This window comes from Pan paniscus, chromosome 1 (genome assembly GCF_029289425.2).
Source record: "Pan paniscus chromosome 1, NHGRI_mPanPan1-v2.0_pri, whole genome shotgun sequence".
Lineage (NCBI taxonomy): Eukaryota > Metazoa > Chordata > Mammalia > Primates > Hominidae > Pan > Pan paniscus.
In genome coordinates this window covers 226,726,826-226,740,307 of record NC_073249.2, presented here as the reverse complement: position 1 = coordinate 226,740,307, position 13,482 = coordinate 226,726,826, and the positions used below count along the sequence as shown (strand labels likewise).

The following is a 13,482-nucleotide window of genomic DNA, read 5'->3' as shown; positions in this document are numbered from 1 at the left end:
CTGTTGGCGGCGTGGGCCGGTCCGTGGCATGGGCCTGTCCGTGGCGTGGGCCGGTCCGTGGCGTGGGCCGGTCCACAGTGTGGGTGGAGGTGGACGTGCTGCACGGCATGGTGCTGAGCTGCCCTGCCTCTCGGGCAGCCACCGTGGAGCGGGAGATGGAGCTGCGGCACAAGAACGAGATGGTGCGAGTGGAGGCCGAGGCCCGGGCGCGCGCCAAGGCCGAGCGGGAGAATGCAGACATCATCCGCGAGCAGATCCGCCTGAAGGCGGCCGAGCACCGTCAGACCGTCTTGGAGTCCATCAGGTGAGCACTGCCGAGGCCCGGGCCGGCCACAGACGGAGCCCCGCAGGTGTGAGTCGCTGGTCCCAGGGCGCTCTCCAGCTCTTCCAGGCCTGGCCGTCATAGGCTGACTCCTTGGTGGGGGCACTGCCCCTCTGTCGTGGCAAGGCCGGGCCGCCATATCAGGGCCTCACCCTCAACCTGCTCTCGCTGCATGGCACGGATCTTCATATCCTTCCTGGTCACACCACTGCTTTCCCCGCAGGACGGCTGGCACCTTGTTTGGGGAAGGATTCCGTGCCTTTGTGACAGACCGGGACAAAGTGACAGCCACGGTAAACATACTCATAAAACAGGGCTGGCAGGTGGCTGAGGGGCAGCATGTGGGGGCCTCCTGGAGCCCCAGGTCCTGTCCCTGCCGGCTCTGCACAGCCCTGTAGCTCTCCCAGCACAGAGCAAACTCACATTGTACCTGCTGGGCTCGGCTGCTCCTCCCTCCTTGAGCTGGGAGAAAAAAACGCAGTTGCCAGCCTGGGCCACACGGTGAGACCCCATCTCTACGAAGAATAAAACATTAGCTGTGTGTGATGGTGGCGCCTGTGGTCCTGCTACTCGAGAGGCTGAGGTAGGAGGATCACTTAAGCCCAGGAGGTTTGGGCTGCACTGAGCCAACATTGCACCACTGCACTCCATTCTTGGCAAGAGAGTAAGACCTTGTCTCAAGAAAAAAATGGCCAGGCGGTGGTGGCTCAGGCCAGTAATCCCAGCATTTTCGGAGGCAGAGGTGGGCGGATCACGAGGTCCGGAGACCGAGATCATCCTGGTAAGAGTGAAACCCTGTCTCTACTAAAAAAAAGAAAAAAAAAGAAAAAAATTAGCTGGGTGTGGTGACATGTGCCTGTAATCTCAGGAGGCTGAGGCAGGAGAATCACTTGAACCCGGGTGGTGGAGGTTGCAATGAGTCGAGATCCCACCACTGCACCCCAGCCTGGGGAGAGAGCAGGACTCCGTTTCAAAAAAAAACAAAGGCTGGGTGTGGTGGCTCACGCCTGTAATACCAGCACTTTGGGAAGCCGAGGTGGGCAGATGACCTGAGGTCAGGAGATCAAGACCAGCATGACCAACATGGTGAAACCCCATCTCTGCTAAAAATACAAAAATTAGCAGGCCAAGGTGGCGTGCGCCTGGAATCCCAGCTGCTTGGGAGGCTGAGGTAGGATAATTGGTTGAACCCAGGAGGCGGAAGTTGCAGTGAGCTGAAACCGCACAATTGCACTCCAGCCTGTGGAAGAAGAGCGAAACTGTCTCAAAAAAACAAACAAAATAAATAAGCCAGGCCCGGTGGCTCGCTCGTGTAATCCCAGCACTTTGGGAGGCCAAGACGGGTGGATCACTTGAGGTCAGAAGTTCATGACCAGCCTGGCCAACATGGTGAAACCCCATCTCTACCAAAAATACAAAAATTGGCCGGGCCTGGTGGCACAGGTCTGTATTAGCTGAGTGTGGTGACGTGAGCCTGTAATCCCAGTCACTCGGGAGGCTGAGGCAGGAGAACTGCTTGAACCTGGAAGGCGGAGGTTGCAGTGAGCCAAGATGGCACCATTGCACTCCAGCCTGGCCACAGAACAAAACCCTGTCTCTAAAAACAAAGTCAAGGGCGCATTAAGCAGCTCCGTCATGTCCTCAGGTGACACCGTCTCACCAACATGGCAACACCACCTGCAACATTCACCGTCACACTGACCAGGCCACCGGCAGGTGCTGCAGTCACAGCAGTGGGCGCCGGCAGCGTGGCAGAGCAAGTGCCCACTCAGTGCCGGGCACCTACTGTGTGCTGGGCGGGGTGGGGACGGAGGACACAGCCATGTGCGACGTGGGGCGCCACCACAGCAGGCCGGAGCCTGGGCACAAAAGAGTGAGGCTTTAAACGAGAGAAGAATCTGTGAACTTCAAACTCTCAGGATTTTATTCCGAATAAGGAAGGTTTTTGCGAAATGGAGTCGGGTTCGCTTTCTGGGTCTTTGATTTTTTTGTTTTTTTTTGAGACGGAGTCTCACTTTCAAGTGTGCTGCTCAAGTGCCGTGGCGCGATCTCGACTCACTGTCAGCTTCGCCTCTTGGGTTCACACCATTCTCCTGTCTCAGCCTCCCGGGTAGCTGGGACTACAGGCGTCTGTCGCCACGCCCGGCTAATTTTTTTGTATTTTTAGTAGAGACAGGGTTTCATCCTGTTAGCCAAGATGGTTTCGATCTCCTGACCTCGTGATCCGCCCGCGTGGGCCTCCCAAAGTGCTGGGATTACAGGCGTGAGCCACCGTGCTCGGCCACAGCTGGCTAATTTTTTCATGTTTTTAGTAGAGACGAGGTTTTTCCAGGTTGGTTAGGCTGGTCTTGAACTCCAACCTCTGGTGATACGCCGGCCTTGGCCTCCCAAAGTGCTGGGATTACAGACCCGGCCAGCCTAAACGATTTTTAAAACAAGTTAGAGATTTTGGGTTAGTCTTGTTTTCCAGGAATAAAGTACCATTTTTAGTGGCCAAGAATGTACCAGAGGGTGTGGCCCTGTGACATCCGGCTGGGTCTGCCCAGGGCCCCGCTCAGCGACCGATGCTTTCTAGGATTTATGCTGCCAGTTGCAGAGAAAATGGCCCTGAGTGAGGGCACTATGACTGCCCCACCTGCCTCCTGTAACCGCGTGGCTGTGGGATTCGGGGCCGGGAATTCGGGTTCCTGTGGGGCCAGCACACGGCCCTGTGCTTCTCCCTCTTGCGGAGAGAGGGTGGGGGCAGCCCCGTGCATCTCCTGCTCTAGCAGGGAGGGACGGTGGGGGCCGGTGCGCCAGTGCGGTGTCTCTGCTGCAGGTGGCTGGGCTGACACTGCTGGCTGTCGGGGTCTACTCAGCCAAGAATGCGACAGCCGTCACTAGCCGCTTCATCGAAGCTCGGCTGGGGAAGCCGTCCCTAGTGAGGGAGACGTCCCGCATCACGGTGCTGGAGGCGCTGCGGCACCCCATCCAGGTAGCGGCGCAGGCCTGGCCCTCCCTGAGTGCAAGTGCCTGGCTGAGTCCCTTCTGCCCCACGAGCACAGCCCACTCACACCCTCCCGTCCCTTCCCTTTCCCCGGATAACGGGCACCCGCACGCTGCTTCACGGGTGGGTTTTCCTGTCTGGCGCTGTACCTTAGGGATCTGCATCAGTGAGACCCTTCCCCTGTCTGCCTCGGTGTCCCCTGCTCAGGGCTCTTGATGGGGCCTGGGAGCACATCGGGGTCCTTGCAAGACCCGGGACTTGGGTGTGCGGCCGTCTGTCGGGGAAGCTGCTACAGGCCACGGCGTCTGGCGGCCTCCCTGGGGAGCCGCGCCGCTCGCCAGCCCCCGAGGTGCCTGCTCTCCACAGGTCACTGGGTAGGTGGTTAAGAAAATAAAAGCCAATAAGGAACCGGAAAATGCCCCTAATCCCAGCAATAGCCGCCTGGTCTCCCGGCGGGGCGGGGTTCCAGCTCCGGGCCGGTCCTGGCTGTGCTTTGGGGCAGCTCCGTTTCTGCGTGTTACTGAGCTTGTGTGTGCGTCGGTGGCTGTTCCGTGGCTGTGGCAGGTGACCCAACGGCGCTTCCCCTTCTCCTCCGGCAGGTCAGCCGGCGGCTCCTCAGTCGACCCCAGGACGTGCTGGAGGGTGTTGTGCTGAGTGTAAGTCGGTGTGCCTGGGACCGGGGAGGTGCGGCGGGGGGACCCCGGAGCTGGGCCGGGCTGTGGCCCTCGCTGGCGCTCGTGGTGGCGCCCAGGAGCTTTTGGCTCCTGAGATGCGACTGCTTGGACTGTGCCGGGGATAGATAGGCTGCCCGTGAGCTGGGAGGCTTCCCAAGGAGCAGAGTCCGCACCCGGGCATTCCCCCAGCCCCTGTCACCGAGGCTTCCGTGGGTGCAGAGTGTCTCCCCCAAACCCCCGTCTTCCCCGGCAGCCCAGCCTGGAAGCACGGGTGCGTGACATCGCCATAGCAACAAGGAACACCAAGAAGAACCGGGGCCTGTACAGGCACATCCTGCTGTACGGGCCACCAGGCACTGGGAAGACGCTGTTTGCCAAGGTGAGAGCGCCTGGCTGAACAGGTGGGCCAGGGGCCGCTGGGGTGTCACCTGCCTGCAGGTGTCTGGGGGGCTCAGCTGCCTGGGGAATGGACCCCCCTTAGGCCTTTGACCACCCTCGTGTAGGCTCAGGGTGCTGGTGTGGGCAGCAGCGCCTCCCATCTTCCAGGCGGGGGACGTCTCCTGTCTGGCAGGCTGTGGCTTCCAGGCAGGGACGCTGGGCAGAGCCTCCACACTCCAGGTGGAGTGTGCAGGCTTTGCAGAGGCGGAGGGAACATCTGTTCTGTCTCCCCTCACTCTTCCTGTCCAGAAACTCGCCCTGCACTCAGGCATGGACTACGCCATCATGACAGGCGGGGACGTGGCCCCCATGGGGCGGGAAGGCGTGACCGCCATGCACAAGCTCTTTGACTGGGCCAATACCAGCCGGCGCGGGTGAGACGTCCCCACAGCACGCACCAGGCCCTTGGCTGCGGCCCAGCAGGCTGCCTTCTGGGAAGGGGGTCCAGGTGTCTCTTGGGGACCCTGTCTTTCTGCAGCTCTGTCCTTGTGGCCACGCAGGAGGCCCAGTGGAGGGTCCCTCGGAGGGAAAGTCCCCTGAGTGTGGACCCTGGTGGACACGAGGCCCCCAGCGTGTGGAGGCTGCCAGTGGGATACTCAGGGCAGAAGGGAGGTGGGTGGGTACAGGGGGAGAGGGGTCTTCACAGCCGCAGGGGAGGCTCCTCCACAGCCGTCCTCCCTCCAACATGCCTGCAGGTGGGCGTGGGCACTGGTTCCCTTTTCTAGAACCATTTGAAAGTTAGCTGAAGACAGCATGGCACACTCCCTTCAATAGGTCCCACAGTGACCCTGCGCAGGGCACAGCCCGGGCACCCTTGTGGCCTCGGCTGTCCTCGTTGGAACCACGATCCTCATGGTTGGCACCCTCCCCTCTGGCCTTTGACCTTTCACTTTAGAATATCTGTCCCTGCGCCAGGCATGGAGGCTCACGGCTGTAATCCCAGACTTTCGGAGGCCGAGGCAGGCAGATACGAGGCCAGGAGATTGAGACCATCCTGGCTAACTTGGTGAAACCCCGTCTCTACTAAAAATACAAAAAATTAGCCAGGCATGGTGGTGGGCACCTGTAGCCCCAGCTACTCAGGAGGCTGAGGCAGGAGAATGGCGTGAACCCGGGAGGCAGAGCCTGCAGTGAGCCGAGATTGCGCCACTGCACTCCAGCCTGGGAGACAGAGCGAGACTCTGTCTCAAAAAAAAAAAAAAAGACCCTGCTCCTTGCGTGGACTCTTGAGCACTGCACTGGATCGCTGTGTGGGTGAAACCTGCAGGGCGGAGTCTGTTGCCCCGTGTGTGGTTGGCTGGTGTGTGGGTGAAACCTGCAGGCCAGAGTCTGTTGCCCCCTGTGTAGTTGGTTTCCCACGGCCTTCTGAGGCTGAGACGTGGTCAGCTGCCCAGAGGCCAGGCTGATCGGCTTCTGTCGAGTCCAGCACTTAGGGCTCCTGATGGGGCAGAGCCTGACCCCGTGGGGATCTGCCTGCCTGGCCTGCTCCCGCTGTGGCCGGACGCTGCTGTGGGCTGCTCCTGGCGTCACTCTCGCCTTGCTTGGCCTCCCTCTCGTTCACAGCCTCCTGCTCTTCATGGATGAAGCAGACGCCTTCCTTCGGAAGCGAGCCACCGTGAGTGTCACTAAGCCTCTCTGTGGCCACAGGAGGGTGGTCGGGTGGGCGCGGCTGTCATCCTGGGCCAGGCTGCAGCCCTTAAGCTGGCTTGCGGTGGCACAATCTTGGCTCGCTGCAACCTCTGCCTCCTGGGTTCAAGCTGCTCTCCTGCCTCAGCCCCCTGAGTAGCTGGGATTACAGGTGTTTGCCACCACACCTAGTTAAGTTTTTTGTATTTTTAGTAGAGATGGGGTTTCACCATGTTGGTCAGGCTGGTCAAGAACTCCTGATCTCAAATGATCTGCCCACCTGGCCTCGCAAAATGCTGGGATTACATGCGTGATCCACCACGCCCAGCCATACAGTTATTATTTTAATACAGAGTGTCTGTCACCCAGGCTGGAGTGCAGGGGCGACCTCTCCAGCTCAAGCAGTCCTCCTGCCTCAGCCTCCCGAGAAGCTGGGATTGCAGAGGCACACTAACACGCCCGGCTAATTTTTTTGTAACGTTAGTAGAGATGGAGTTTCCCACATTGTCCAGGCAGGGCTCAAACTTCTGAACTAAAGAAATTCACCGGCCTTGGCCTGGCACAGTGGCTCACGCATGTAATCTCAGCACTTTGGGAGGCCAAGGCAGGTGGATGACGAGGTCAGGAGTTCAAGACCAGCTTGGTCAATATGGTGAAACCCCGTCTATAGTAAAAATACAAAAATTAGCCGGGCGTCGTGGGGCACGCATGTAATCCCAGCTGCTCGGGATGCTGATGCAGGAGAATCGCTTGAACCCAGGAGGCAGAGGTCGCAGTGAGCTGAGATCGTGCCACTGCACTCCAGACTGAGAGACAGAACAAGACTTCGTCTCAAAAAAAAAAAGCGAGAGATTTGATCGCCTCGACCTTCTGAAGTGCTGGGATTAAAGATGTGAGCCCTCAGTCAGGCTTTTTTTTTTAATGTATTTTTTATTTTTTAGCAATTCTCATGCCTCAGCGTCCCAAGTGGCTTGAGATTACAGGTGTGCCACCATGCATGGCTAATTTTTGTATTTCTAGTACAGACGGGGTCTCACCATGTTGGCCAGGCTGGTCTCAAACTCCCTACCTCAGGTGATCCGCCTGCCTCGGCCTCCCAGAATGCTGGGTTACATGCGTGAGCCACCGCCCCTGGCCCTGGTCAGGCTTTTGAGTCTAGATCCATGAAAGTGTCGCCACGTCCCTGCTCCCTGCAGGAGGGAGGCCTGTGGGACTTTCTGCTGTGGCTGTTTACAAGGCTTTGCTTCTGGTGCCTAAGGCTGGAACCTTCTCTCTGCAGGAGGAGATAAGCAAGGACCTCAGAGCCACACTGAACGCCTTCCTGTACCACATGGGCCAGCACAGCAACAAGTGAGGGAGCCCCTCGGGTCCTGGGCCCCCGGGCAGGGCTGTGCAGCCGTCGCCCTTGGTTCCCACTGAGGGTCCCTGGCTCACAGTGCTGGGCACCAGCTGTGGCCTCAGTGTGCCCACCTCAGATGTCCCCTGGGAACGGGACAGCACGGGGTGTCACTGAGGAACATGCGGGGGCCTCCCGGGCAGAGCTGGGGTCAGTCCTGTCCTCACGGCCCTGTGCGCCGCCGCCCCAGCTTGCAGGTCCCTGTGCCCTAGGTTTTTGGGGTCCTGTGCCTGCAAGGGAGGTGGTCTGATTGCTGCCGCCCAGATGTCCCCCATAGGGTGACCGCCCCATGGCCAGGCTCCCTTGTCCCTCCCAAATCCCTTAATTTTGAGTTTTCTTGGTCTCCTGGGCCCCTCCAGCCCCAGTCACATGTCACACGGAGAATCAAGTCCTGCTGGTCGGCCGTGGCTGACTCCTCAGGCAGGTTGGGCTCCCTGGTCAGCTGCTGCCGGTAGACGCTCCCTGGAGCCCTGACTCAGGTCCTTCCCAGAGAGGCAAGGCTGGGGCCCTGCTGAGCCTCTGCTGAACCCGGGCCCCCGAGGTCCTGCTTCTGGCTCGCGTGGCCATAATCTTGACATGGACTTTGGGTCCCGCATCCCGGCTCCCAGCACAGCGGGGCTCAGGTAGCAGGAGGAAGTGGTGTTCCCAGCGCTGCCTATCAGGCTGGGCGAGGGTCAGCGGGGAAGTACCACACAGGGCGAGAACAGAGACCCGAGAAGCCGGGCGGGGGGCAGCTGGGCGTGGTGGGGCAGGCAGGCGGGTGACCAGGGCTGTGGCCGCGTTCTCCCCATGTTTCCTGTGCTCACAAGCTGCCGCTTTAGATTCTCCCAAAAAGTCTCCCCGAGGGGGCTGAGGAGCCCCCGTTGCCCTCGGGGCATCTCGGCCGGCAGCCCCAGCGTTTCCTTCCCCATCCCTGTCCTACAGATTCATGCTGGTCCTGGCCAGCAATCTGCCTGAGCAGTTTGACTGCGCCATCAACAGCCGCATCGACGTGATGGTCCACTTCGACCTGCCGCAGCAGGAGGAGCGGGAGCGCCTGGTGAGACTGCATTTTGACAACTGTGTTCTTAAGCCGGCCACAGAAGGAAAACGGTGAGTGTCCCGCCTCACCCGGCCCCCAATCCAGGCGCCATATGGCATGGGTGTAGGCCGGCTGCCTGTCTTCCGGCCTCCACCTCGTGGTGTGGGGTCTGCGGCCTTGGCTGCCTCACTTGGGAACTCCTTCCCCAGGCGCCTGAAGCTGGCCCAGTTTGACTACGGGAGTAAGTGCTCGGAGGTCGCTCGGCTGACGGAGGGCATGTCGGGCCGGGAGATCGCTCAGCTGGCCGTGTCCTGGCAGGTGAGTCAGGCTCCGGCGCGTCCACCCAGACGGGACCCCAACTGCTGTGGAGACGTTCAGTTGTGCCAGGCCTGTCCCAGCACCGGTGTCATGCAGGAGCTTCTGTTGAGGGATTTTCAGTGCACAGACGTGACACAGGGCCCCCTGCCTCAGTCGGGCCACTCCATGCAGCAGCGTGCACCTGCTCGTGCCCTCAGGAGGGTGGGGCCATGTCAGTGGCTGACAGTCACACGGGGCTCTCTGGAAGCCAGTCCAGCATCCCAGGCGCCTGGGCTCTGCTGGGTGTGGTGGGAGGTTTCTGGCTCTCATCTTGGCCAACAGGCACCTCCTGACGAATGGTCGTCAGGACAGGCCCCGTGTGAGTTGGGTGGTGGGGGTGGAGGGACGTTGTGTTTCCTGGACCAGGTCCCTTGGCTTGGTCCTGCTTGACGGGCTCAGACATTCGGCGGGAGTGGCCTCTGATTGTCCTACAGTTAGTTGTTCCTCGGAGGCACCCCTCCTGCTGCTCTGTGGATACTCCAGGGCCGAGGAGCCGAGACTCACAGGAGTGTGGGCACGGCCATCCAGAGAGCTCTGATCAGGCCGGGCGCGGTGGCTCACGCCTGCAATCCCAGCACTTTGGGAGGCTGAGGCAGGCAGATCACGGGGTCGGATTGAGACCATCCTGGCCAATATGTCGAAACCCCGTCTCTACTAAAAATACAAAAATTAGCTGAGCTTGGTGGTGAATGCCTGTTATCCCAGCCACTCGGGAGGCTGAGGCAGAAGAATTGCTTGACCCAGGGAGTTGGAGGTTGCAATGAGCCAAGATCGCACCACCGCACTCCAGCCTGGCCAAAGATTGAGACTCCATCTCAAAATAAAAGAAAGCTTTAGTCTTTGGGGGTTGCTGGAAAAGCAAAACCAGGTCTGTGGGGTAGAAGGCGCCCTGGCCACACACAGGTATTGCTGCCTCTGGGGTCCACAGGGTCTGTGTGACAACCTGGTTCCTCAATCTAGCAGTGCTTTTGAATGAATGTGTGACAGCTTAATGAAGTAGCTGAGTACCTTGATTTGAACGTAGGAGCCGGGGTATGTAGGGAGCTGTATTAGTCAGTACAGGCTGGGTTATGCCGCTGTGATAAAGAGCCCCAGATCTCAAACCCCGTCCTTGTGGGTCAGCTGAGGTCTCTGTTCCAGGCCGTCCCCACTTGGAACCAGGTCTGTTTCCACAACTCAGAAAGCAGAGGCTGGGTATGGTGGTGGCTGATGCTTGTATTCCCAGCATTTGGGGAGGCCAAGTCAGTCAGATTATTTGAAGCCAGGGGTTCAGGACCAGCCTGGAAAGCAAGGTGAGACCCCCATCTCTACAAAAAATGAAAAAATTGGCCGGACGTAGTGGCACATGCCTGTAATGCCAGCTGCTTGGGAGGCTGAGGTGGGAGGATCCCTTGAGTCCAGGAGGCAGAGGCTGCAGTGAGCTGTGATTGTGCCACTGCACTCCAGCCTGGGTTACAGAGCAAGACCCTGTCTTAAAAACTGAGAATAATTTGGAACAAGCCCGGTGGCTCACTCCTGTAATCCCAGCATGTTGGGAGGCCAAGGAGAGAAGATCACTTGAGGTCAGGAGTTCAAGACCAGCCTGGCCAACATGGTGAAACCTCATCTCTATTAAAAATACAAAAATTATCCGGGCACAGTGGCAGGCACCTGTAATCCCAGCTACTCAGGAGGTTGAGGCCGGAGAATTGCTTGAACTCAGAGGGTGGAGGTTGCAGTGAGCCGAGATTGCACCACTGCACTCCAACCTGGGTAACAGAGTGAGACTCCATCTCAAAAAAAAAAAAAAAAAAAAGGCCAGGCACAGTGGCCCACTCCTGTAATCCCAGCACTTTGGGAGGCTGAGGTGGGCAGATCACAAGGTCAAGAGTTTGAGACCAGCCTGGCCAACATGGTGAAACCCCATCTCTACTAAAAAATATAAAAATTATGCGGGCGTGTTGGCAGGTGCCTGTAGTCCCAGCTACTCGGGAGGCTGAGGCAGGAGAATTGCTTGAACCCGGGAGGTGGAGGTTGCAGTGAGCTGAGATGGTGCCACTGCACTCCATCCTGGGTGTCAGAGCGAGACTCCATCTCCAAAAAAAAGAAAAGAAAGAAATTAACCGGGTGTGGTAGCAGGCACCTGTAATCCCAGCTGCTCGGGAGGCTGAGTCAGGAGAATTGCTGGAACTCAGGAGGCAGAGGTTGCAGTGAGCTAAGATCACACCACAGCACTCCAGTCTGGGCGACAGAGCGAAACTGTCTCAAAATATAAATGATAACAATAATTGGCTTGGCACGGTGGCTCTTTTATGTAGCATTTTCTACACATAAGATTATGTCACCTGAGAACAGGTGATTTTACCTCTCCCTTTTCAGTTTGGATGACTTTTCTTTTTCTTGTCCCATGTCTCTGGCCAGAGCTTCCAGCGATGTGTGGAATAGAAGTGGTCAGAATTCTTGCTTGGTTCCTTCTCAGAGGAAGCTTTCAGTTTTTCACCACTGAGTATGTTAGCTGTGGACTTGTGATCGCTGGCCTTCTTTGTGTTTAGGGCATGTCCTTCAATCCTGGTTTGTAAATTTTTTTTCTTTCTTTTTTTTTCTTTTGGTGGGGGGACCAGTCTCGCTTTTGCCGCCCAGGCTGGAGTGCAGTAGAGACAGGGTTTCACCATGTTGGGCAGGCTGGTCTCGAACTCCTGACGTCAGGTGACCTGCCCACCTCGGCCTCCCAAAGTGCTGGGATTACAGGTGTGAGCCACCGCAACCAACCAGTTGAATGTTTTTTTTCAAATCATAAAAGTGTGTTGAATTTTGTCAAATGCTTTTCCTGCATGAGATGAGAGGGTCATGTGGTTTCCTTCCTCCACTCTGTTAATATTGATTGATTTTCATATATTGAACTATCCTTGTATTCCAGGAATGAATCCTGCTTGGTTAGGGTGTAGAGTCCTTTAACTATACTGCTAAATTTGTTTTGCTGGCATTTTGTTGAGGACTTTCCCAGTGAGGCTCATCAGGGATATTGGCCTGCCATTTCTCTTGTGGTGTCGTTGTCTGGCTTTGATATGAGGGTGATGCTGGCTTCCTAGGATGAGTGAGGAAATGTTCTTCAATTTGTCCAAGAGTTTGAGGAGTGGTACTGATTCTTCTTAATGTTTTGTGAATTCACATGTGAAGAAATCAGGTCCAGGTCTTCTCTTTGACCTTTTATAGCTTGAAGATTTTAGGTTCCCAGAAAAATTGCAAGGGTCGCACAGAGAGCTCCCGGGCCTGGGGCCTCGCCACGTGGTGAACGTCATGTGTCATTGTTGGACCCACTCACGACTGGGTTTTGCCCCAGAATCCCACCCAGGAGGCCACGTGACATTTAGCTGTCACTTCTGGTGGGCTCCTGCCAGGTCCCGTGCTTCCTGGAGGGGTGGCCCCGTGAGCATCTGCATAGCCCCTTTCCTCTCCTGGGCCCTGGGTGAGGTGCAGCCACTCGGGTAGACCCTGAGGGTCCCTGCACCTGTTTGCCCTCTCTTGGGTGGGCTCAAGACCAAAAATGATGTTGAGCAGTCCTGGGCCCCTGATGCATAGTGGTGGTCCAGCTCCGATCAGTGTCTCCTGTGCTCCCGGGCCCCCGACCCACAGTGGCGGTCCGGCTCCGGTCAGTGTCTCCTGCGCTCCCAGGCCCCTGACCCACAGTGGCGGTGCGGCTCCGGTCAGTCTCTCCTGCGCTCCCGGGCCCCTGACCCACAGTGGTGGTCCAGCTCCGGTCAGTGTCTCCCCACACAGTGGCTCTTGGTGAGGGATGGGCGCTGGCAGAGGGGACAGGAACCACGGGGTCATCCCCATGGCAGGTCCCGTCATGGCGACGGTGTTGTGGGAGGATGGTGTGCTGCTGCCCCTGCACCGCGTGAGATGAATCCTGCCTCTGGGAGGTACAGCTGGGACGGGGCTAGGGACCCGCTCAGCTGTCCGGGAAGGGTCCCCTGCCCTGTGCTTCCTCCAGGCGTCCTGGTGCGCTCCTGAGCACGGCACCTAGTGGGGATCCCCACACCCTGACCCTGACCCACGGGTGCCTCCCCTTGGGGACTCCACGCCCTTCGCTGGCACTGAGATGGAGAGCGACCTGTCCGTGGCAGAAGGGCTGGACCTGAGGTGCCTGAAGCGACACCAAGGGCCACAGCCCCAGCAGCTCCAGCCTCCGTGTGCTCAATGCCAAGCCCTGTGCCCAGGAGGACAGGGAAATGGAGGCAGAGGTGGCCTTGATGTCCCAAGGTGGGCAGTGGCTGCCTCTGCCCTGGAGGCCTGTGAGGGTCAGGGTCTGAGGGTCTGAGGGTCCCTGTGACCCGGGGGCACTGCCTGGCCACGGCTGAGACTCGCAGAGGGTCTGCAATTCACACCTGCCTCTCGGAAGCTGCCCTGGGTCGGCCCTCAGTGGGGCTCCGCCTTGGGCTTTCCATTATTAGAAAGTCATTGAGCAACAGCTGTGCTGAGGACGCAGGCAGGGCTGTGGGCACTGCAGGTGCCGCTCCCGGTGTCCACACACGTGCTGGGCTCTGCCAAGGTGTGGGAAGCCTGTGTTTCACCCTGAGGTTGTCCTGGTGCCCCTGGTTTGGCCCCTCCCCACCTCGGGGCCCTGGCGTGCATTAAGGGTGGCGGGTTCCCATAGCGGCCTCCCTCAGCTCCCTCTCTCTT

At 58.5% G+C, this 13,482-nt stretch overlaps 1 protein-coding gene across 9 annotated transcripts in view; it reads left to right on the top strand.

The window, feature by feature from the left end:
- The window catches only part of LOC100967961 (ATPase family AAA domain-containing protein 3B), a 41,214-nt gene that overhangs the window by 13,384 nt on the left and 14,348 nt on the right, over positions 1–13,482 (top strand). For 5 of the 9 annotated variants that reach the window (XM_034953126.3, XM_034953138.3, XM_034953116.3 and 2 more), the window contains 10 exons: positions 139–304; positions 546–615; positions 3,141–3,296; positions 3,908–3,964; positions 4,236–4,361; positions 4,670–4,794; positions 5,984–6,035; positions 7,326–7,396; positions 8,367–8,534; positions 8,673–8,781. In XM_034953126.3, the coding sequence (XP_034809017.3) occupies positions 139–304; positions 546–615; positions 3,141–3,296; positions 3,908–3,964; positions 4,236–4,361; positions 4,670–4,794; positions 5,984–6,035; positions 7,326–7,396; positions 8,367–8,534; positions 8,673–8,781 (1,100 nt within the window). Of the gene's footprint in view, positions 1–138; positions 305–545; positions 616–3,140; positions 3,297–3,462; positions 3,683–3,907; positions 3,965–4,235; positions 4,362–4,669; positions 4,795–5,983; positions 6,036–7,325; positions 7,397–8,366; positions 8,535–8,672 lie in introns of those variants that run through there. The other 4 variants (XM_063595120.1, XM_063595128.1, XM_063595123.1 and 1 more) reach the window with 2 other exon arrangements.